General features: G+C 37.1%; 1 protein-coding gene across 1 annotated transcript in view; it reads left to right on the forward strand.

The window, feature by feature from the left end:
- The first annotated feature begins 11,647 nt into the window (after positions 1-11,647).
- The window catches only part of LOC150086995 (PAT complex subunit Asterix), a 42,365-nt gene continuing 27,710 nt past the window's right edge, over positions 11,648-26,302 (forward strand). The window contains exons 1-2 of the mRNA XM_090371734.1: positions 11,648-11,774; positions 25,473-25,581. Of these exons, the coding sequence (XP_090227860.1) occupies positions 11,719-11,774; positions 25,473-25,581 (165 nt within the window). The 5' untranslated portion in view covers positions 11,648-11,718. The remainder of the gene's footprint in view (positions 11,775-25,472; positions 25,582-26,302) is intronic.

Raw genomic sequence — 26,302 nt, forward strand, 5'->3', positions numbered from 1 at the left:
TATTCACTTTCCCTGACAAATGGAAGGTCGATTCATCAGAAAAAATCAGTCTGTCAGCAAAGTGGCGTTGCACAACGGTAACAGATTTACTTACATGAAACTCCAACACAGTAAAAGCTTTCTCATTACATTCCGAAGCTATGTCGCAACAGAGCAGAACTAGCGTCACAGGCAAACGAACGACTGCACGGCGGTATGGTCCAACGCTATCTGGTGGTTAGCCGTGCAGCATACTGAACATCGCGAGCGTGGGAACGAAACGAGATATCATGTGTTCTTTCTATATGGCTACAAATGATTATGACATATGCGCGTTCCCAAAAAAAAAAAAAAAATTCTGAAACCCCAGACTTCATTTTGAATAACCCTGTATAAGTGTTGACATAGGTGAGAGATATTCTTTTACAAAGCAATTAATTGCTGCTAAATTGTTTAACAAAGGAGAACTTTGTTATTTTTCGTACGAAAATACCCATGGAAGAGGTATGGGAAACTACTCAGGCATATCCCATGATTGGAAGAGAAAAACATCTTACGGAATTACAAGTTTTCTGTAGCAGACATGATCTACACAATTACTGCAAATTAACTGACTTGCTGAAATTTATCTCAGAAAGTTATCTAGCTGAAGTTCTTGGTCATTTTTTTGACCATTCCGATGACTACTTCAGAGCCCAAACGCTGCCATTCGACATTAAAAATAACAAAAACATTTTTAAGGAGCGCCATTAATCAGGAAAGGCTAAATGTTCAAGCAATGCTTTCAATAGAGAAAAACTTGGTCAACAGTTCACCAAACTTGAATGAAAAAGTTATTAATCTATTTTCAACATATTAAAACCGAATAATGGATTTTGTTTTTAAATAAAAGTTCATGTCTGATAAATGTTTAGTTAATGTTTTGTAGTATTTTTAGCTTGCTTATTATTATTATTACTGTGTGTGTGTCTACATGTCTTATAACCAAGGCAATTTAATGTAACTTTAAGACGCACCACCCCCAAACATCAGAGTCACGAGCCGCCACTTCTCAGGACGACACGATGTAACAAGCGAACATAACCAGCAAACCCAGCAAGCAAATACGACTACGAAACGATACGAATTTTGCATTTACCGATGCAATGACGTCGTGTCACGTGATGTCTGCCTGAAACGAAGTGGGGGACGAAGTCAGTGAACGGAGTCACAACCTGTCAATCACTGCTTTCCTCTGCTTCTCGTCGCCATTTTGAAGGGTGTACCGCTAAGCGGATTTGGCCACTCTTTGTGTTGTAAGTTTTTGCTTGAGTGATGTGATGGTTTTCCTGCGTAACAATTTTTAATTTTTATTTCACACTGTCCAGTCATGGATAAATTTTTAGTAAGAGGAAAGAAGTGAGCTAGATTCTGTGGAGAGAACAGAAAATCCAAAGAAAAGATGGAAAGACGAGCCGAGAGCACCTCAATATGACAAAGTGGCAAGTGTAATCATGACCATTCACCAAGTTTGTATACAAGCAAATCGGCTCCAATAAGAACCAAAAAAAACGCCCACATTTTCAAAATGAATATTTCAAAATATGGCTCCTGTTTTTATGGTAATTGAGCAGAATCAAATACTTCTGTATTTAATATGTGAATAGAAACTCAGCAATAGCCATGACACCATCTCTGTTGAAGAGAAATTTTGAAAGAAATCATTGAAACTTGAACGGTAAGTCCCTTGCTTATTTCGAAGAGAAAAAGAAGTACTGATACTGTATTACATAAAAAAAGACTTCGTTGGTGAAATTAGTATTTGAGATCTTTTCAGGACATTTATTGGTTTGTGTTGCAAGGCGCTTAGCGCTGCCTCACAACTAGCGCCACCTATTCTTAAATTATAATACCGAACTTCATTGCAGTTAGTAATTCTTTTTATCTATATCTTATTTTGATTCGAATTACGTTAATTAATCTTCTTTTCTAGTTACCAATATCAGTTAGCAGAAGAGTAACCAATATTAGAGATCATGGGAATAAAACGTTAAGATGTTATCATCAGATAAAGCTAAGTTTGTTTTGATACGGTATTGCAACATGTAAATTCTATTTTTGCTCTTATATCATTGCTCTTATAAAACAGAGTTAAAAGGAATATTATATAAAGAAAGTTATATAAAGAGAAATTACATTATTTCTTCTGTTTTTTGCGTAGTACTTTCGTGTGGGCAACTGCCCTTGAAAAAATCATGAAGCCACTTTAATACTTAAAAACAAACCTATGTTGTAACGATATTAAGTAATTATCTGTAATTATGACCACATCGCCGATTATAGTATTGCGTCATATAATTCGAAAACTCTTAAACAATGCAAGGTTACCAAATAATTATTATTTATAATTATTGTTCTTTACGAATTATTCGTCTTCGAAGTGAACCGGATGCTAAATTAGCATAAAAAACACATAGGAACGTTGGTACGGAGTAGCACCGTTGTCGTCGTCGACAAGAATCAGTGCCACCTACCGTTGATCTTTTGGAGCAGATTGTTCTATCAAGTACAGAGAACTTGGAAAAGCGGACGAATCACCGCTGGACAGATCTCATGATGTTTCGAGAGGATAGTCTACAGTTATCTCCAACCAATAGGAAAATTCCGATTTTATTTTGATTGTCATAAGGAAAGCATAGAGGTTTGAGCACCTTCCTTTGTCAGCAGTTAAGTTTTTGAGAGCAGTCAGAGTTTGTCTTGAAGAGGAGGAGCAGGAGAAGTCGCAGCATAAGGAGCCTCAGGCCGAATCCCCCCCCCCCTTTCTCTAAAGTACGGTATGCTATCGCAAAAGAGTGTTTGATAACTTTAACTTGGTAAAAGCGAATCTCTCAAATACGTTTAGTTAGCGCTTAAAGTTTTTCCAAGCTATTACCGAACCTTAAGCACCAGAAGAGAGTATAACAACTTCAGATCGACATTTCGTCTGTTTGGGTAAGTTTCTCTTGTTAAGTGCTTAGTTAGTTAGTTATGATTCACTACTGCTTCTCAGCCTATATACTGGACGCCCTTTTCTTTTGGCCTGCGGTTATATCAAAGTATCTTGAATATCCTAATAATCTTAAATAACTAGACTTAAAAGAAGTTATAAAGTCAACCAAAGGAACTTAAAAGATGAAACTCGATATTTAAAGTATATCACAAAGTGTAATGAGCGGAGTTAAGAATATGAAATGTTAACTTAAATAACGACTTCAAAGAAGGAATTATAAAGCTGACTAAAGGAACTTAAGAGATGAAATTCGATATTTGAAAGTATATTATGAATTGTAACAAGCGGAATTTAGAGCATGAAACGTTAACATTGCAAGCATATTATAAAGTTAAATAAACGGAACTTGAAGGGATAGAAGTCTAGCTAATAGTCCTCAAAAACCTTAATGAATGGAACTTAAAATGAAAGCTACATTTATCTGTTCATTGATGCCATTCTTGAGTTCCCAAGCACTTTTGATTAAGTTACCTTTATTTTTATAACAATTTAGTGTTTGAATTCATAAGAGTAAGGATAGGGACCTAATTACCTTATCTTTTCTTGTAGTGGAAAAGGGCAATTGGCGACCCTCATTGATTCAGTGGACCGAAACAAGCCAAACGAATGTAAATGGAACTAATTCTATACTAGTTGTCTAGAGGTCAACATTGATAAAATCTTTTGCTAGAATGTTGCTTTTAATGATATATTTGTATCAATTACGAGCCATTGTGATTTTTTTGTATCTATTTTCTTGAATTATTAAATTTCAAGAATGGAACTTAAAATTCAAAGTATTGTTTCTTTTTCTTTATTTAAGCAGAATCTGACCAGGAAGGTCAATGTTTCTAGACCTTAGAATTATCTGGGTTAATTGTGGGCTTTATTCCAACACTGGGTGAACTTTTGAAGGAATAAAGTAATAAAATGCAGCCTATAGCTCTGACTTTGCAAGGAATCACTTCGCGTTCAAATAGAAAGCGGAGCTGTCCTAAACTCATTACAAGTTACAACCACTATCCCCCTTGTCGCAGGTTCATTTTGTCCTCTTTTGAATCATGCCACTTCAGCGTAAGAAATAAATCAATAAATAAACATCCTGTAAACTCCGAACCTGTAGTGACATTTATTGGCGCAAATCAATAAAAGTCCCCAGCATTTGCACCAATTATTGCCACTACAGGTTTGGGGGTTACAGGATTCTTATTCACTTATTTATTTTCTTTATAGTGAGGTGACATGATTCAAAGCAGTTACAACCACTATTCCTCTGTGACAAGGGGGACAGTGGTTGTAACTCGTAATGAGTTTAGGACAGATCCGCTTTCTATCGGATCGGGGTGTGCACGGTCCTTGCAAAGTCAGACCTATAGGTAGCGTTGTGTTTATTACTCTACTCCTTCAAAAGTGGACCTAATATTGGAGCAAAGCCTGCAATTAACCCAGATAATTCTAAGGTCTAGAAACATAGACCTTCCTGGTCAGATTCTGCTTAAATAAAGAGAAAGAAAGAATACTCATAATTATAAACGTAACAAATTTAATAAATCAAGAAAATAGATACAAAAAATGACAAGGCAATGGCTTGTAATTGATACAAATATATCATTAAAAGCAAATTCTAGCAAAAGATTTTATCAATGTGGACCTCTAGACAACTAGTATAGAATTAGTTCCATTTACATTTGTTTGGCTTCTTTTAGTCCATTGAATCAATGAGAGTCGCTAACTGCCCTTTTCTACTACAAGAAAAGATAAGGTAATTTGGTCCATATTCTTACTCTTATAAGTTCAAACATTAAATTGTTTTAAAAATAAAGGTAACTTAATCAAAAGTGCTTGGGAACTCAAGAATGGCATCAATGAACAAATAAATGTAGCTTTCATTTTGAGTTTTATTCATTACGGTTTTTAAGGGCTTTAGGTAGACTTTTATCCCTTTAAGTTCCATTGATTTAACTTTATAATGTGTTCTCAATGTTAACGTTTCATGCTCTAAGTTACGCTTGTTAGAATTCATAATATACTTTTAAATATCGAGTTTTTGTCTTTCAAGTTCGTTTAGTCAGCTTTATAGTTTCTTCCTTTAAGTCTTGTTCCTTATGTTAACGTTTCATATTCTAAGTTCCGCTTATTACATTTCGTAATGTTGACACTTCTAAATGTCGAGTTTCATCTTTTACGTTCCTTTGGTTGGCTTTTAACTTCTTTTAAATCTAGTTCCTTAAGATTATTAGGATGTTTATGATACTTTGACATAACTGCAGGCCGAAAGAAGAGGGGGTCTGGTATATAGGTTACGAAGAAGTAGTGAATCATAACTAAACACTTAATAAGAGAAACTTACCCAAATAGACGAAATGTCGATCTCAAGTTGTTATACTTTCTTCTGGTGCTCAAGGTTCGGTGATAGCTTAAAAAAACTTTAAGCACTAACTGAATGCATATCTAAAGATTCACTTTTACCATATTAAAGTTATGAAACACACTTTTATTATAGCATACCGTTCTTTAGAGGAAGGGGAGATTCGGCCTGTGGCTCCTTTTGTCCACTGCAACTTCTTCTGCTCCTCCTCTTCAAGACAAACTCTGACTGCTCCCAAAAACTTAACTCCACAACAAAGGAAGGCGTTCAAACATTTATGCTTTCTTTGTGGTAATCAAAATAAAATCGGAATTTTCCTATTGCATTAGCATTAGTAGACGCATTTGATGCAAGAAAGCAAGCTTATGCAGCATCAGCCAAAAAAAAAAAAAAAAAAAAAAAAAAAAACCACTTCCACTTCACCCCTCCGTTCGTTCAAAATACCTGTCCAGCTGAGCCTTAAACTTATTTAGGCTATCAACCTCCACCACAAGGGATGGAAGTCTGTTCCACCAACCAACCACCCGCTGGCTAAAGGCAAATTTCCGCACGTCTATCCTACATCTGTCTTTCCTCAATTTGAATTTATGCCCTCTCAGGTGATTATTCTGAGCTAGAGGAAGAATCCCATCAGCATTGAGCATGCTTAAACCATTCAAGGCTTTATACACCTCTATCAGATCACCTCGCTGGTGCCTAGTCTCCAGACACTGTAATTTGCAAAACTTAAGCCGTTCTTCGTAAGAGCACCCCTTTGTTCCATTCACTAATCTTGTTGCCCTTCTCTGTACTCGTTCCAGCAGCTCTACATCCTTCTTGAAATGAGGCCTCCAGACCTGTATACAGTACTCTAGGTGTGGCCTGACCATCGCCTTATACAATGGAATAATCACCTCCTTATCCCTGCTGGAAAAATTCCTGTATATCATTGACAATACTCCATGAGCTACTCTTGCAGCCCGTCTGCACTGCTCAGAGAACTTCATATCTGCCTGCACAACCACCCCCAAGTCCCTTTCATTCTCTACCACTGTCAGTGTTGTACCACAGAGTTGATACGTTGCTCTGGGGTTGCTGTTTCCCATGTGTAGTACTTTACATTTGTCAATGTTAAACTTCATTTGCCACCTCTCAGCCCATCTGCTCAACCTTTCCAGATCCTGTTGCAGCAGCATAGTGTCAGTAGTGTCCTTGACAACCCTGCCAACCTTTGTATCGTCTGCAAACTTGGACATTAATCCCGATATACCATCATCAATATCATTTATAAATACAGAAAACAATAATGGACCCAACACTGAGCCCTGAGGGACTCCACTAATAACATCAGTCCACGATGAGCAGTGTCCATTGATTACCACTCTCTGTCTTCTCCCCCTCAACCACCCCTTTATCCATAGCAGTAATTTGCCTCCAATGTCACACTGCTCCAATTTGTGTAGCAGTCTTCCATGTGCAACAGTATCAAAAGCCTTTCTAAGATCCAAGTATATAATATCAAAGTTATTCCCTGCATCCAGTTCTTTTGTGACTGCATCATAGTATCCAATCAAGTTGGTCAGGCAAGACTTCCCCTTAACAAAACCATGCTGTGTCTGAGCTATAACTGAAGTCTTGTCTAAATGATCCTGCAGTGCTTCTTTAACCAGTGCCTCCATTAATTTTCCTGGAACAGACGTTTAGCTCACAGGTCTATAATTACTTGTGTCAGCCTTTGATCCTCCTTTGTGAATTGGGGTCACATTTGCACATTTCCAGTCTATCGGTACCTCCCCTGAGTCCAAGGAAGCTCTCATAATTATGGCTAAGGGTTTGCTTACTTCCTTTGCTGCCTCCTTTAATATAACTGGATAGATCCCATCCACCCCGGGTGCCTTTCTTGTGTTTATCTTCAACAGTTTCTCCTCCACTTTACTCCCAGTTATTTCAAGATTCTGTAACTTACTGCTAGAGTTGAATACACCTCTGGCATTCCCCTCGCTGAATAACTCCTCATGTGTGAATGTCGATGCAAAATATTCATTTAGTTTGTTAGCTACCTGAGCAGGATCATCAACACTTGACCCATCAATATCAAGAGGACCAATCTGATTCATCCCTCTCCTTCTAGAGTTTACATAAGTAAAGAACTCTTTGCTGTTTTTCTTTGCATCCCTTGCCAAGGATTTCTCGTAATCTGCCTTCGCCTGCCTAACCTCCTTTGTAACTTGGTTGCGTATCAACTTGTATCTATCATAGGCTTCTGTGTCATGTGTTAATTTGTAAGTATCCCATGCATTTTTCTTCTCTGCCATATGCCTCATTAGTTCATCTGACATCCATTTTGGCCTAAACCTTGAACAATATTTCTTAGTTGGTATGTAAAGCCTAGTAGCTTCCAAGATAAGTTCTTTGAATGCTTCCCATTTTGAATTTGCTGTTGGTAACATCATCAGTTGGTCCCACTGTATAGAATTTAAATACTGTCTCAGTCCATCGTAGTCGCCTTTACGGAAGCAATAACCCTTCCCTTTACCCCTAATGGTAGTTACCTCTTTGAGTAAATCCCACTTCAGCACACTGTGATCACTGCCACCTAGTGGTTCATTTATCTGCAGATTCTTAATGCATGAAGAATCACTGCTGATAATCAAATCAAGAGTATTGCTCCCTCTAGTTGCCTCCCGAACATGCTGATGTAGAAAACAATCATCCAATAAATCCACAAAAGCCCTGCTAGTGTGTGAGTATCCAGCCCCCAAATTCCAGTCAATATCTGGGAAATTAAAATCTCCCATTATAAGACACTCTGATTTACTGGCCCATTCTATTTCCCTGTACAGTTCCTTATTATACTCATCAGAGTCATTAGGCCTATAGCACACTCCTACTCTCAATTTTGATCTCCCAATGTTTATGTCACACCAAACTGACTCCACACTGCACTGTCCAGCGATGTCGACTGGCTTCACTTCCTTGGTTTTTATGTGTTTCTTAACTAATAGCATAACACCTCCCCCCTTCCTATCCTGTCTATCCTTTCTGTAGACGTTGTACTCCCCAAATTGCAGTTCCGCATCCCTTATATCTGTGTGACACCACGTCTCTGATATCCCAACAATATCTGCCTTCGATGTTTTGAGCAATACCTCAAATTCATCAAATTTATTTACTAAACTCCTAGCATTGGTGTACACGCAAGTATACCTGCACCTGTTTCTATTCTTAGCTACCCTAACACAACCCATGTGTTTACTTGTACCACAATGGCTCCCAGCAGTCTCTGAAATACCATGCATCTTGTTTTTCAGGCTTCTGCTCATTCTAATAGAAGCAGTGCAAGAATCTCTTTCACCTCTGCCAGTGGCTACTGTCAATCTATTGGTCTTTGTCTCCCCCCAAGCTAGCAGTTTTCCGACCCACCTAACACTGCCTCGATACCATCAGCAAATATTCTTGCACCCTTTCTATTTAAGTGTATCCCATCCCTGTAGAAGCAATCTCTCCTGTTAACAAGTACAGTCCAGGCTGAAAAAAATTCTACCCCTTGAGCCTTGCACAATCTTTCCAGGGCCGAATTGATCAACAAGGCTCTCATCTTATACTCTCTCCTATCGTGTCTGGGCAGAATTGCAGACACTTTCAAATTCAACCCTAATTCTCGGCTTTTGTTCAACAGTGACCTGTACTTGTTAAGTAATTCTGCCGGTCTCCTACTCTTAATATTATTAGTGCCAACGTGTACAACTATATCACCTTTTGTGCCCTTAAAAGATGATATTCGCTCTACAACGTCATCAACCTTTGCCCCTGGCAGACATACCCTGGTCCTGTTTCTCCTATCTTTTTTACAAAGCATGTTCCCCGTTTCCCTGACAATAGAGTCACCAACAACTACTAGTTCCTTCGGTTGGAAACAGCTGTAGATTATCCTCTCTAAACATCATGAGGTCTGTCCAGCAGCTCACCCGCTTCTCCAAGTTCTCATAGCTTGTTACCCACCTACGCTCTTCTGGCATCAACGCATATGAAAAAACTATTTCTCCCCCGTCACTCCTTGATAGAATATCTGCTCCAAACGGTTAACGTTAGGTGGCGCTGACTCTAGTCTGTCGACACTGCCTTAAACTCTTTCTCCCTTTTCACTCCTTGATAGAACACCTGCACCAAACCTTCAATGGTAGGTGGAGCTGATTCTAGTCTGTAGACACTAGCTTGGCTTCGTGACTTTCCAATATCATCCTATGCATCTCTAGAATAAGTCTGTTTACAAAAAAAAAAACTATTTCTCTGTCTCCTTCTTACTGAACACCTGCACAACAACGGCTAGCGAGAGGCGACGCTGTTTCTTGTCGACGGCAACTGTTCTGCTCTGCACCAGCGTTCTTATATGCCTTTTATGCTAATTTAGCATCCGGTTCACTTTGAAGACGAATAATTTCACAAAGAAGAATAATTATAAAAAATAATTATTTGGTAACCTTGCATTATTTAAGAGTTTTCGAAATTATATGATGCAATACTATAATTGTCAATGTGGTCTTAATTACAGATAATTGCTTAATATCGTTACAACGTAGGTTTGTTTTTTAAGTATTAAAGTCAGTTAATGATTCTTTCAAGGGCAGTTGCCCACACGAAAATACTGCGCAAAAACAGAAGAAATAATGTAATTTCTCTTTATGGTAAAATCTTGAAAGGAAGGTCGTTGTCTTTACAATATTTTTTAACCTCGGGAGTAAAGCGGCATTTAAACCAATCCTCAAAGAGGGATATTGTTATCCATGCTCTTTGGTTCGATCAGAAATGCACGAGTAGGGTGGCTTTATTGATGCCCTTAAATGCACGAGGATTTCCAGAATGATACACAAGCAGTGGTTTTAATCTGTAATCTCCTGCTGCATTAGCCCCAAGCAAGAGCGTGGCCCTATCTTTTAATGCCTTGAAACCTTGAAATGTCTTTTCCTCTTTGGCAGTGTATGTTCGATCGGGCATTTTTTTCCAATACAGAGGAGTCTCGTCAACGTTAAAAATTTGCTGCGTTGAATATCCGCCTTCATCAATAATTTTTTCCAACACATCACAAAATTTCTCTGCAGTTGCAGAATTGGCACTAGCGACTTCACCGCATATTTTAACGTTTTGGAAACCAGCGCGATGCTTTAACCTAATTAAACCACTCGTTGCTTGCCACGAACTTGGGTTGGGGTTCGCCGTACTTATCCTTAATATCTTTATAAATACTTTTTGCTTTGCTTGAATGGTCATTAGACTCAGGGGCACTCGCTTCTGAATCTGATTTTCCATCCAAAATATTAACAGCTGTTCCATCTTCGATATAGCACCCGAATGCTGTTTTGCGATCACTGTTGATCTTAAATGCGTTGATCCTTTAACATGTTCTTTTATACACGCACTGTCCCTTAAAATAGTATTCACTGTGGAAGCAGCGAGACCTAATTCCCTTGCAATAGATGACAAACTTTGTCCTGCTTCGTACTTCTTAATCATTTTCATCTTCATTTCTAAATCAATTTTGTTTTGCTTCCTGGCACTTACACCACTTGCACTTTTCGTTGGTCGCTTTCCCTTCATCATTGTAATACGTAAATAGGAATGAAGAGAAGTTTATGAAAATTTGTTTTTGTATGATTGAAGATTTCAGTGAAGTGGGAACGCATTGCACCATAATAACGTAAAAACCCACACAATTCCAGTTATCGGTATTGTCGCAAATGCAAGAAGATCGAGTTTACTACCCATTTATAATTAGACGCACGAACAGAAAAGCCCAATAAACCGTAAATTGTAAATTTAAAGTGTAAATTGTTTTATGGTCGTGACCTCCAGAAACGTGCTTTAGAAAATTATCACAAAAGGCCTTCAAAATTGATTCTTATAACGGAACATATGATAATGATGAAAGTGTAGTGCAATTTCCATTATAAAAATGACCTTTTAGAGAGATAAATAGCTTAGTAATATAGCGAAATTTTCAACTTCCAAGAACTTGGAAGGAATTACGAAAAAAAAAAAAAAAAGTGTTTTAGGTTCATATTACGATATTCTCACGATACCTTCATTTATTTCTACGGGATACACAATACGTTTCCACGAATTTTTTAAGTTTGTACCGGCCGGCAAAAACTCACGTAAAGTCGAAAAAAAAAAATTCCGTAAGTCTAGTATTACGTAAGTCGGGGAGTTCCTGTACTGTAGGTAACTGTTACTGTTGTTGGAGAAGATAGATGGCAGTACCATCGACCATTTACCACCAATGATAAACAAGAAATAGTGGGAATCCGTAGGTCTGTACAGTTCCGTAATTTATATGTTGTGTGTGGTTTGGGTTTGCGTGTTAGGATTTGTTTGAAGGTATTTAGAAATGTCTACAACCGTTAATAATACTTCTGATCTCAGAAGACCAGAAAAAATTCAGAGGTACTACTTTATCGCTTATGTACGTTATTATCTTGCATAATGTGGATAGTGGCGTATTCATTACCCTCTCCTTTGGGCACGTAATGAGCGGGATCATGGACTGTGCATTCGGCGGACTCAATACCGGTTTCGGTCCTGGATACAGGTTTTATATTTATTTATTTTATTCAGTTAGGGCCAGCTCCGGAACTGGAAAACGCTAGTGGGTGTCTGTTAGCAACCACGTTAGTATTCACAGATTGATACATACATATTCATTACATTTACAAAACTTATATTACAACAAATTAATAATAAACTACTAGGGGAGTTCGCCCACCCCTGTGCACTCTTTTCGACATAAAATGTAGAGGTGTACGGAGTAAGTCGAATCTTTTATACGTAAAAAACCTGTCGAAACGCACTGGTCGATATCTAATCAGGAAATGACCTGTGTAATTATTTGTAGTGCGCAAAATTCTCAGGGTCAAATAAATATCACGGTAAACTCCAGAACAGTGTACACGTTCCAACATGGCAGCAAGCAAAACAGTGGGAAAACAGTGATTGACAAGTTGTGACTACCATATTTCGACAAACGGACAGGAACAAAGCAGTGATTGGCAGATGTCACTGATTTCACTTTCCTTGGTTGATGTTCATGAAATGTTGAGGTTCATGAAATGTCTTTCTCGCTTTCATCGAAGTATCTGCTGGTGTATACTATACTGGACTTCAGCCAATATCGCCATATAATTATTTACCTGCGTTTACATAGGTCACTTAGGAAAAGGCCTTTTGCTTTGGGTTCCATAATACTTGAGGAATATTATTGCATCCGAAAGAGCAGGACTAAAATATTTAACTGAAATATTTACAAACTATATAAAAAATTTAAATATTTACAAAATACTAAACTACAGTATTTACAATTATAGAATATTCATTAATATACAAAAAATGTTACAATGGCACATCAAATGTTAGACAGTGAATCACGTGCACGAGGTTGGTGAATGTTATGGAGGTAGTTGTCACTACAAATGCAATAATTAATTGCATTTGTAGTGACGTAATTGCCTCGCTCTCTTCTCCCATTTGCTGAATAAATATCACTAGGAGGAAAACCTTTTTAATGTATATGGATAAGAAAAATTTGGCTAACTCCATTATTTGGGTACCACTTGTCTCCTTGCAGTGGGCGGAAGTGATTGTACTGTAGAGTTCTATGATTGGGTAATTATTGTGAAGACGTTTTTTTTCTGATTGTTCTGTGTGATTGAGGAGGGGTGTGCTTAGCTTAGGTAGGGTGTTTATACTCCCATCCTGCTGTTTTAAAATTGGAAAATGAGTTCCCAATTTAAAAACAGTGGCAAGTGAGTGGAAAAACACCCTAGGCATATCAACCTAGGACTAGGCAGGCAAAGCAGTGAGTGGCACCTGCCAATCACTGCTTTGTTCCTGTCCATTTGTCGAAATATGGACTTAGTACCCAAGATCTGGAGTTTTACTAAAAATTTATGTAAGAAATTCAGGGGGGAAAAAATCATTTTATCTGACTAGTCTCGATTTCACTTTTTTTGCAATAATGGTTGGGTGAAATTGTGGCATGAAGCCATGAGGTTCATGAAATGTACAGAAACATTTAGTGAAGTTCAAGGGAGGTCACTGCCTGAATAGTGTGAGGAAAAGGCCCCCCCAATTATGTACAAGACATGGTTTAGTGTAAAACGTGAGCATCATTGGTGAAGTATGAGACCTATACATGATTATGGCTGTGTTTCTAAGTATTTCAGATGACCTGAATTTAGGATTTGCCAGTATGAAGTGTGGCAGTCAAGTTCCTCGACTGGTATAAAATAAAAAAGAACAAATTTAAGAATCTCAAAAATGGTTTTATTCAAAGTAATCACTACTACCTCAGTGCACTTATTACACTATTCTAGAAGTTTCTGTAAAGAGTCAGTGAAGGCATTCAAAGAGATGATGTTCAGTTCATTGGTTATGTTTTCCTTTATGTCCTCACCATCCTAAAATTTCCTTCATTTGAGGGCAGTTTCACCTTTTGAAAGAGGAAGAAGTCTGCTGGTGCTAGATTGGGAGAATAGGGTGGATGGTTGATCTTTACAGTACCATTTTTTGTCAGAAATATCTGCAACAAGTGTGGAATGTGCTGGCAGGGATGTTGTACAACACTAACCAGTTACCTTTCTCCTGATTGCAGCCTCACCAGGGAAATGCACTTCAGTAGTCTTCAGTAGTGAAACACCTGTATGTAGAACACAGCATTGACTCTCCCTTTCAGTTATAAATTCCTTGTAAATTGCACCCTATTGAAAAACATGATTAGTGTTGTCTTGATTGTGGACGTGTGTAAATGAAACTCTGTGGGCCTTGGTGGTGATTTTGAAGTCCACTGCATGTTCTGATGCTTCATCTCTTGAGTGTACTGGAACACCCAACACTCATCTCCAGTGACAATGCAGTTGAATAAATTAGGATTGTCTTGACATTGGATGAAGTTTTGGCATGTTGACACTACATTGTTTCTGTTCATCTGCTGTGCAGCACAAATTTTGTGCAGACCTTTCTTTTCTTCCCTAAATCTTCATGCAGAATATGACAGATCGTCTCCTTATTCTTATTGAAGTCATCAGCCATTGTTCTGAGGATCAAATGATGATCTCTTGCCGAACTTTTGCAACTCTGTCCTCGTTTTGAGAGGTTGCAGATGCCCACTTCTTTGTTCATTGTGAGCATCCTCACATCTGTTTTTGAACTGCTTGTGCCATTCAAACACACCAGTACAACTTAATGTTTCATCACCATAAACAGTTTTTAACATTTCTCTTGCAAAATTTCCCAGTTTAAAGCAAAATTTATATTTGTGTGTTGCTTCATTGCACAATCATGACATGGAATGTTAATGCTACTAACAAAACTGGATGTTAGTTGCAACCTGTCAGCCAACTGGACAATCTCTGTACCACCATCTGTTGGAGGAATTCTGAACTAGAATATGCCACTTCTGTTTATTTTCAAACTCATTGAACATAACTGCTGCAGCACATGGCCCAGAACTTTATTGCCACATCTCATATTTCAAAGTTAACACCACTAAGAGAGGTATAGCATCTCCTCATGTTACTAGTAGTATGAACCCCAGGGGCTCACATCTGGTGAGTATGTGCTTGGCACACCCAGGGTCCTGAGCTGGATGTCATCATTCTTCTCTTTCTTGGTGATTCTCTCTTACTTCTGACTCTCTCCCTCGCCTAGTACAGCATAAGCCTCAGGCTTCCTTGTACTATATAGCTAATAATAATAAGTATTCACCCTGCATGCATATTAGTATCACAACTATGACAGTTTTTTTTTTTTTTTTTGCCAGTATAACAAAAATATAAATTTAAAAATATGATATGTATCAATATATATTTTGCAAAATAAGTAATAATGTTATCTCTTGTAATTTTTGATTGCTATGAAATCTAAAAAAAAGAAACCAACTTGTGATTTAACTGCATTTTTTAACTTTTGTTAATTTGATTATCATCAAAAATGAAGCTTTCTTTGATCGTTCCTTCTTGAAGTTTTTAATGTATTCATAATATTTTGCTAGTGAGACTCATCAAATTTCTCACTTTTATTTTCTAGAAACAAGTGACTTTTCAGATTGCAATGTTGTCATTCATGTTTGTAAACATTGCGTTCTGTCCCACGGCTAAAGAGAATGACATCAATCATAGGAGGGACTTCAGTTTTATATATGGATGGATATAAAATAAAATTAAATGGGAAAAAATTAATCTTTATTGTATACCCTTTCTTCTACAAAAATGAATAGATCCATATACCACTGAACTGTTTTTTTTTTTTTTGTATGTTGGAGTGTTACAGAAAACCAGATATAAACTGGATAAGATAGATTTTCTTAGGATAAAAAAAAAAGGCTGTAGGACCATGTGCATCAGTAGCAGGGCAGCCCATCCTCCTATGATATTGGTGAACTAGGTGGTTGCCTAGGATGCTAAATTCAAGGACAAAAATCAAGTTAAAATTTAAATGAAACAGATGAAAAAAAAAATGCACAAAACATGGTTTAGTGCATTTTTTTTTTTTTTTTTGAAATAACAGATGTAATTATTTCAATTATCATGCATGTATGGAGGGAATGGCATGAATTACGATTCATATCTTTTGAAGAATTTAATAGTATGTCAGATCTTTTTTTTTTTTTTTTTGCTGCAAAAATAAATATTTTAATAAAATTGTTTTTTAATTGGAATGAATAGATGGGTGAAATACGATATGCCTCTATTAATGCTAATTTGCAACATCAGGTCAAGATTATCCACTCTGCTGCAGTTTTGAGCAATAAATCAGCCACTCCGAAAAATGATTGCTATTTTACTAAACCTCAGCCAGTATCTACCTTTGTTTGAAGTTTGGTAGCTGCCAATTGCATGGCTCAGCTCACCTAGGGTGCCAGTTGCAGTCTAGTGCCAATCCTCATCAGTTGAGTTTAATAATTGAGAAGATGCAATGTTCCCCCCAGGACCTATCAAATGGGCGCACCATCCAGTGAATTTAACTGACTGCCCAGCTAAAATTTAAGCGATTCTCATGTTACCATATGGTACTACCCCAGGGGCTCACATCTAGTGAGTATGGGCTTGGCAAACCCAGGGTCCTGAGCTGGATATCATCATTCTTCTTTCATGCTTTCTTGGTGATTCCCTTTTTCTGAGGCACCTCCATAGCCAGGTGGGCAGTGCGTAGCACACGCTTCTTGGTTAGACCGGGGTTCGAGCCTGTAACTACCAAATATGGAGGATGCGGAAAGGTAAGGGAATGACCACCGCATATGGCCTTAATTGCTAATGCTTCTAAAAACCAAATAACAAACAACAAACCTTCTTCTGACTCTCTCTCTCTCTCTCTCAGGGTACCATGGAATTTTTTTTTGGCTGGTGCATCATAAGCCTCAGGCTTCCGTGCACCTTATGGCTAATAGTAATAATAATAATAATAATACTGCTCACTGATCTCGATCAGTATTAATTTGAACATACTATGCGATCGAGGTCAATGTGACAGAAGCATATAATGTTAAATTATGCAATTAATTTTTGCTCTGGATTGTTTAAGTCACATTTATAAATAACAGAAAATTTTATGATATTGCGATGTATTACACTTCCCCACCTGGCTACTTCATAATGCCACCGTGCTGGAAAAATTTTCTGGGGAGAACACTGAGTTGTGAGATAGAATGCTAGTTTTGAGGCACTTCAAATGACTGTGGGTTCTGTGAACAACACACAAATGACAAGCAATTGGGGCAGCAAAATTTATTTTTATAATAATCTTTCAGCAGTAATAAACTTTTGTTATTGAAATACGCACATTATCTATCTTCACTAATGTGAAGATAGTATTTTCACATTGGTGAAGATTCTGACATGCAAGAACTTGCTGCTATCTGTGATCATATAACATCAGTAATAGTATACAAATATAAATAGTGAAAACATTATCATTAGTAAAAAAAGTATTTTTACTATTTATAGTTACATTTTTCAAATATGAACAATATTAAAAAAAACTTTCAGACTTGAATGTTGAAGACTAAATCATCTTGCAGTAATTTGTTCCATTCAAAATTAACAGACAGATTTTTGAGTGAAAGCTTTGGGGGAAAAAATAAAAAATGTATCATAGGGAGCTTAATCTGGTGAGTATGTTGAGTGGGAGACAGTAGTGCTGAAGTGCTTTGCATGAAATTATTGAATGGAAAGTACTCAGTGTGCAGGGATGTTACAATGATATAAGTACTAGTTTCCTGAAACCCACTTATCTGGTCACTTTCTCTGAATGGCATCACACGTTTGCCAAACAGATAACCAGGAATGCTGTTTTGTAGTATTCCTTGTTAACTGTTTGACCACGTGGGAAAAATTCATAGTGCCCTTTGATTAAAAAAAAATATAAGGGGACCTTTTATTGAGAGGACTGGGCCTTTGTTTCTGATCATAGCCATATGCTCGTGATTTGTCATGATTAATGATGGAAGAAACAAATAGTGGGCCAGCAGCACATTGGTGAAGATTCTGCAAGAACTTGCTTCTATCTTTGACCATCAGTGAGGATGCATGGTACAAACTTGGCTGAAATGTGTTGCATTTTCAAATCTTGTGTGAAAGGTTGATATAGTTTTTTAAGTTGAAGGGCTGCCACAGTGAAGATCATTTTCAAAAGGTCTTTGAACTACACACAGCATCCTCTCTGAAAGATGTTTATAACATTGCATGAGTTTCTGGTGCACTTCTTAATTTGAACAAAATTTGATTCAGTTGCTCAGTAAATTAATCATTTTAAAATAAAAAAGAAACCAACATAAAACACCTATTCAGCATGTACTAATTCACACTGGCTGCAGATAAACAGGTGATTCAGAGCAGATTTGAAATTATAAAAAATATTCATCATGGTCCCATGTTTACTTTTCTTAGATTCTCTATAATTTGGGCAGCATTTTTTAGGAGCATTTATAGATATGTAATTCCAGTTATCTCCTCTCTGACTGCATATATCTAACACTTGGCTCCTTGTGGATGAATTTTGATGCAATTCCAGATTTTATTAAAATCAAACAAATCAAAATTGAGAAATTTTTTTTTTTTTTTTTTTTTTGTTTCTATCTTGAGCTACTTATGTAGTGAGTGCTCCAAAAGTCAGGATGCACCTTTATTTTGTATTCTCTGGAAAAGGAAGTAAACTTTTATTATTTAACAAATGCAAAAAAAAAAAAAAGGGGGAAATAATAAATAGATAAAAACAAAATAAGTTTGGCCACTTTTATTATTTAACAAATGTAAAAAAAAATAATAATAAATAATTTTTGCCCATGTAGAAAAGGGTCTGTTAAAATTGACACTGGTGTTTGTTAGCCTCATTGCATGGAGGCACTCTTTTTTTTGGCTATTTTTGAAACAACACAAATTAATTTTGGTGAATTCTTAAGTTACAGTTGCAACTGTAATAGACTATTTAAAAGGTGGATCTATTTAAAAGGTCATGTGAAATAGTGTAGACCATGTGAAAGGCCATGTAAAAAAAAATGACAGTTAAATTTGAACCTGGTACTTTTGCAACCTTGTGTCTGGCCATTAAGTCTTGCAGTATGGGCTATAGCACCATCCCATTCAAATCAAGCATTTTATAAGACTTTTTTTTTTTTTATGAGGATCCTCTCTAACAAATCCTTGCAGCATGATTATGTATAGGGCTAAAGTTCCTGTGATGGCTGAACCATTAGCATGTTCATAAAACTGTGGACTAATGATGCCAAAAGCACACCAAAATGCCCCACACCAAATGGTAACTTTTTGGCTGTGAAGTAGTTGTTTGTGAAGGTGACTTGTATTTTCAGCTACCCAGTATCTGAAGTTTTGTTTATTTACACACACATTCAAATGAAACAGTTTCCTCCCCCATGACCTCTCCATTGGGAGACAAATAAAAGATAATATTGAATTGCATTATCAGAAACTAAATGTATGAATAAAAGTCAGTTGGGAGCAAGTTGTTGCTTGATTCTGATTTTGTCATGGATACGAATTCTCTATAACAGTTGAGCTGACAAGAGTTGTTGTAAGATCATAAACCAGTAGTGTTGTCACACCGACATAGAACCAATAAATTGTGATTCCATCACTTGAGTTGATGCCATTAATGAAATATAGAGATACAAAATATGTATCCTTTTGTTGGGGATTTTGTTTTGTAGTTATAGGCCGTCTCTTTGAATATTAGCATTTGCTATAGCAACAGAAGTACACATTCAAGAAGTACACACACAACAGAAGTACCATTGAAGTTGTAAAATACATTGATGAGTTTTTCTCTCTTTCTCTAACCTTCCCACCTTTTGTTACTAGGCCAGAACAAAAAAAAAAAAAAAAAAAAAAAAATGTAGATTAATTCAGTGGTGTGGACAGGCACACTGACAGAGAACCATTGTATTCCAGTGCTACACACTTGCGTCATTCTTGAGAAATCTTTGGGTCAGTCCCAAGTCTGTGTTAATTCTGTTATTGGAAATCTAGTGATGTATAGGGCAAGGCATTCTTTTTTTTTTTTTTTTGGGATTGTACTGATTTTTATTGTAATATCTTGGTTTCAACCCCACTCCCTGCCTCCTCCTCCCATTTTGGGGATGCTGTTTTATCTCAGTTTTCATATAAAGCTGTTTTTCTGAATTAAATATATGATGTTAAAATTAATAATATACAATTTAGCACATAAGTTAGCATTATTGTAATAAATAGCAACACTTATACATTTTTTACAACTAACATTGTGAAGCGCAAAGACAATGTCTTCATAAAAAAAAACTTCAATACAAATTGCATGTTCCTTAAGTTTTCATACCTTAAAAGTTTCCTTAAGAGCCACCTTGTCTTAAATAATGAAGAAAGCAGGAGGAATCAATAATTATCAAAAATTATTGATAAAATAGAGCATCAGATATTTTATTTTCTCTCCATTCAACAAAATGCTTGTGTAAATGCATTTATAATAAACAGTATTCAAAAGAATAGGCATCTAACAAAAAAAAAATTTCCTTGATAAGAAAGTTGAATGCCTAACACGCAATATTTTTAAGTATTGGACATGGTGGTCATGTTGATATATAGGCTTATTTAAAATAAAGAAAGAAAACAGTTTTAGAGGTGAAACTACATATTCTGGCCACCCACAAGATACCCAAACACACTTGTCCTATATTTTTAATGACCATATTGAACTAGCCATTAGGTTCTCTGAATTTTTGGGAACCTTTTCTGTGGCATACTTGATGTCATTGTAGTTTCACAACAGTCAAATTGTTACTGCAAGCAGGACTGCATCAAGTGGCGCCTCTGTAGCCAGGTGGGCAGGAGCAGCAGTGCGTAGCACACACTTCTTGATTAGACCGGGGTTCGAGCCCGTGACCACCAAATACGGAGGATGCGGAAAGGTCAGGGATGACCATCGCATATTCCCGGAGCAATAGGACCTTAGTTGCTAATGCTCCTAAAAAACCAGATAACAAAAGGACTCATCATGCCATTGCAATGCCTTGTGCAAATAGCAAATGCCACCATTCATTACATGAAAAGTGCACAGTAAAACTACTGTTTCAGAGCTGACACCTGAATCTAATGCTGCTAAGCTTTTCTCATCCATTTTCTTAAGAGTTGCTGAGAAGTTGCGATCAAATAACACTACTCAAAAGGTGATGTATTTAGCACCAAAGCATTGCTATATATGCTGTAAATGGTGTGTTCTGTGCTGGATAAAATCTCAAATTTCCTGAATGCTGTCTGTGCACAAGACTGATTAACTTGGCCCTGTCGTGAAAAAGTTATTAAAAGTTCCTTTTGTTAAGATGGAATTTGAACCCAGGCCTTTTCTAAGTTCTGAGGACTTGAAACTGTGCCAATTTTTTTTTTTTTTTTTTTTAAATTCCATAATGTGTCAATGTGGAAATAACATTTTCTTTGAAGGTACACTGGAGAAGAGCAAAATCATATGGAAGCCTGTACTTACTGATTCTGCAAGTAGCAGCTGATTACAAATTAATTGTTTGGAATATTTAGCTTTATTAAAATACATATATAGAAAATCTAGGCAAAATGGGATTTTGTAAAGGATAGAACTAACATTTATGAATAGGATTATCTGTATTTTTTTGAAGTAGGGTGGTTTTGATTTTTGGGTTCCTGTAGTTAGTTTTCCTATATAAAAGATTGTGCCCTGAATTACGATTTGTGTTCTAGTGCAGGGCTGTCCAAACCTCAGTCGCAGAAAGGTTTTGTGTGGCCCTCCTGTGGGCTATGCCTTTTGATTTTCACATGCGGAAAAATATAACTCTCGTCGCAAAACACTACTCGTGAGCGCAGACCTAGCTTCTACGCTTCCCTTCAAGTGCATTTCGTTGCATCCATGTTAGATGTCTCGTTTCAGCAAGCATGCTCTGGGGGTGGGTTGCCCATTGTTAGGGTTGTTCGTTTGTCTGTTTACCAAGGTTGTGTCACTGGGGCTCACCAAATTACTAGATACACATTCCGATTGATTTCTGTGTTATCTTCAATATACTTCACTTCTACTTAATAAATTACTACTTATTGTCGAACAACCATGTCTCACAAGAAAAGAAAAATTGAAGAAGAAAAGTGAGTGTATCAAAGCCGATAGGAATCAGACTATTTGATGACAAAACAACAAGAATAAAATTCAATGTCTTGTTTGCATGCAAGTTTTGTAGTGCCTAAAGAGTATAATGTGAAATGACACTACATTACACTGTAATTTTAGAAGTGCTTGCTAAACCTAATGGTCATCATCATCAGCCATTTTCAATCCACTGCAGGATGAACACCTCTCCAGCAACTTTCCAGTTCCTTCTGTTTTGTGCAATGGCCATCCATTTACTATCCACAAACTCATGAATTTCATCTATCCATCTCCACCGTTGTCTTTCAGGTTTTCTTCTAGCTCCTCTTCGGTACCATTCTGTTATTTTTTTTAGTCCATCTGTCATCATGTCTTCGAGCTATGTGTCCTGCCCAAGACTATTTTAGTTCTTTAGTTTTGATAAGAATGTCCTTTACTTGAGATTGCTGCCTAATCCAAGTGTTTTTCTTCTTGCCTAACAGTCTGATTCCCAATATCATTCATTCCATTCTTTGCTGTGTAGTTCTCAGCTTCTCTTCCATTCTTTTGGTGAGTGCCCAAGTTCCACTTCCTTAAGTCATGGTGGGGAGTATACATTGGTTCATTATTTTACGTTTCAGACAAACTGGGATATTGCTCTTCAGTATGTGACTATATTTCCTGAATGCTATCCATCCAAAATTTATTCTTCTCTTGACTTTCAGCCATTTATCATTATTACAGCTAATAACTTGTCCCAGATAAGTATATGACTCCACTTTTCAATTACTGCTCCTTCAATCATTATGTCCCTTTCTGTGGCAATACTTGTTCATCATTACTTTTGTTTTAGCCATATTCATCTTTAGTCCAAAATCCTTACTAACTCTGCAAAACTGATTAAGATTTTCCCTCTAATTCTTTGGGATTGTGGCTTATGACCACAATGTCATCTGCAAATCTTAAATGGTTTAGGTACTCTCCATTCACATTGACTTATTTCTGCGACCAGTCTAATCTTCAAGTCTAATCGTCCTCAAGGGCAGCAGTAAACAGCTTCGGAGATATTGTGTCTCCTTGTTGAACTCCTTTCTTGATTTTAAGTTTGCTACTGTCTTTGTCTAGTCTAGTCTAGCATTAGCATTAGTAGAGGCATTTGATGCAAGAAAGCAAGCTTATGCAGCATCAGCCAAAAAAAAAACCACTTCCACTTCACCCCTCTGTTCGTTCAAAATACCTGTCCAGCTGAGCCTTAAACTTATTTAGGCTATCAACTTCCACGACAAGGGATGGAAGTCTGTTCCACCAACCAACCACCCGATCGCTAAAGGCAAATTTCTGCACGTCTATCCTACATCTGTCTTTCCTCAATTTGAATTTATGCCCTCTCACGTGATTATTCTGAGCAAGAGGGAGAATCCCATCAGCATTGAGCATGCTCAAACCATTTAAGGCTTTATACACCTCTATCAGATCACCTCGCCGGTGCCTAGTCTCCAGACACTAATTTGCGAAACTTTAGCCTTTCTTAGTAAGAGCAACCCTTCGTTCCGTTCACTAACCTTGTTGCCTTTCTCTGTACTCGTTCCAGCAGCTCTACATCCTTCTTGAAATGAGGCTTCCAAGCCTGTATACTCTAGGTGTGGTCTGACCATTGCCTTATACAAGGGAATAATCACCTCCTTATCCCTGCTAGAAAAATTCCTGTATATCATTGACAATACACCATGAGCTACTCTTGCAGCACGTCTGCACTGCTCAGAGAACTTCATATCTGCCTGCACAACCACCCCCAGGTCCCTTTCATTCTCTACCACTGTCAGTGTAGTACCACAGAGTTGATATGTTGCTCTGGGGTTGCTGTTTCCCATGTGTAGTACTTTACATTTGTCAATGTTAAACTTCATTTGCCACCTCTCAGCCCATCTGCTCAACCTTTCCAGATCCTGTTGCAGCAGCATAGTGTCAGTAGTGTCTTTGACAACCCTGCCTACCTTTGTATCGTCTGCAAACTTCGACATTAAGCTTGATATACCATCATCAATAACATTTATAAATACAGAAAACAATAATGGACCCAACACTGAGCCCTGAGGGACTCCACTAATAACATTAGTCCACGACGAGCAGTGTCCATTGATTACCACTCTCTGTCTTCTCCCCCTCAGCCACCCCTTTATCCACAGCAGCAATTTGCCTCCAATGTCACACTGCTCCAATTTGTGCAGCAGTCTTCCATGTGCAACAGTATCAAAAGCCTTTCTAAGATCCAAGTATATAATATCAAAGTTATTCCCTGCATCCAGTTCCTTTGTGACTGCATCATAGTATCCAATCAAATTGGTCAGGCAAGACTTTCCCTTAACAAAACCATGCTGTGTCCGAGCTATAACTGAAGTCTTGTCTAAATGATCCTGCAGTGCTTCTTTAACTAGTGCCTCCATTAATTTTCCTGGAACAGAAGTTAAACTCACAGGTCTATAATTACTTGTCAGCCTTTGATCCTCGTTTGTGAATTGGGGTCACATTTGCATATCTCCAGTCCGTGGGTACCTCCCCTGAGTCCAATGAAGCTCTCATAATTATGGCTTAGGGTTTGCTTACTTCCTTTGCTGCCTCCTTTAATATAACTGGATAGATCCCATCCACCCCAGGTGCCTTTTTTGTGTTTATCTTCAACAATTTCTCCCCAACTTTACTCTCAGTTATTACAAGATTATCTAGCTTACTGTTAGAGTTGAATACACTTCTGGCATTCCCCTCGCTGAATAACTCCACATGTGTGAATGTCGAACTTGCTCGTGAATCTTGTGCAGGAAACACTTGATTTGTAGTTTTCCTACTGGACACAACACAATATTAGCATTAGTTGAGGCATATGATGCAAGAAAGCAAGCTTATAATACAGCATAAGCCAAAAAAAAAAAAAAAAACACCTTCCCATTTCACCCATCTGGTCACTCCAGATGATTGTCTAGTTCAGCCTTAAATTTATTTAAGCTATCAACTTCCACAACAACAGATGGAAGTCTGTTCCAGCAATCAACTACCCGCTGGCTAAAGGCAAACTTCTGCACATCTATTCTACAACTGTCTTTCCTCAGTTTGAATCTATGCCCCCTCAGTTTCTTAATCCGAGCAAGTGGAAGTATCCTGTCAGCATTGAGCCTTCTCAGACCATTCAAGGTCTTATATACCTCAACCAAATCACTTTGCATGTGCCCAGTCTCCAGCTGCTGCAACTTGCAAAACTTAAGTCTTTCTTTGTAAGCGCACCCCCTTTGTTCCTCTCATCAATCTTGTTGCCCTTCTCTGTACTCGTTCTAGTAACTCTACATCCTTCCTAAAATGAGGCCTCCAGACCTGTAAAATATTTTTGCATTTTCAGTTGTATTTGTTTAATAAACAATTGATATATATATATATATATATATATATATATATATATATATATATATATATGTATTTTTTTTTTTTTTTTTTAAATTAGAAAACATATTCATATATTTTTTGCAGGTACAAGGCTCCTGCAGTTGGCACTCCAGGTGCGCCAGGTGATGATCCCACACCAGATTACATGAACGTGCTTAGTATGATATTTAGTATGTGTGGCTTAATGATGAAGGTTAGAAAATTTTTTAATGTGTAGTTGGTGTGAAATATCCTAACTTTTATTTGGAATGATATTTTCCAATAAATGCTTTGCTTTTTTTCCCTTGGGACATGTGAAATAGTCAAGGTGCATCATAATATAATTTGGAAATCACACTGCACAGTGATTGTCCATAGATTAATTTTGAAATGAATCACTCTTTTACCACATAGATAATTCAAAGTTAATTAAGTGCTTTTGACCTAATTTCTAAACTCGTTACTAAGGTAACGAGTTTAGAAATTTTAGATGATGGGATCCTTGCTGGATCCATTCATGAGATTGTTGAGAATGAAAATTAAAATTTTCATTCTCAACAATTTTACATATATTGCAATTTTTGTTTAATAAATTAATAAAGTTATGCAATATAAAATATTGCAATTTTAGTTTATAAAGTAATCACAAATAAAATAAAAATAATAAAATTTATAAATTAATTTTAGCTGTTAGCAAAATTCGTAATAACAGGTATCCTGGTAGGGACCTCATCGAAGATGTAATTATTAAGTGTTTCTTCAAACTGTTTCCCGAACATCTTGATTTCAACAAATTCCTTCTACTGACTTGCAGCCTCCTGACATCTTGGCTTGTCTAAGACTGTTCTATTCAAATGCAGGTTGCATTTAAAATTTTCTACATTTGTAAAGCCTGAAGGCTGAATGGCAACATTCAACTGATGATCAGAGGGACG

Source organism: Mastigoproctus giganteus, chromosome 4 (assembly GCF_048544385.1).
Source record: "Mastigoproctus giganteus isolate SK-2022 chromosome 4, ASM4854438v1, whole genome shotgun sequence".
Taxonomy (NCBI): domain Eukaryota; kingdom Metazoa; phylum Arthropoda; class Arachnida; order Uropygi; family Thelyphonidae; genus Mastigoproctus; species Mastigoproctus giganteus.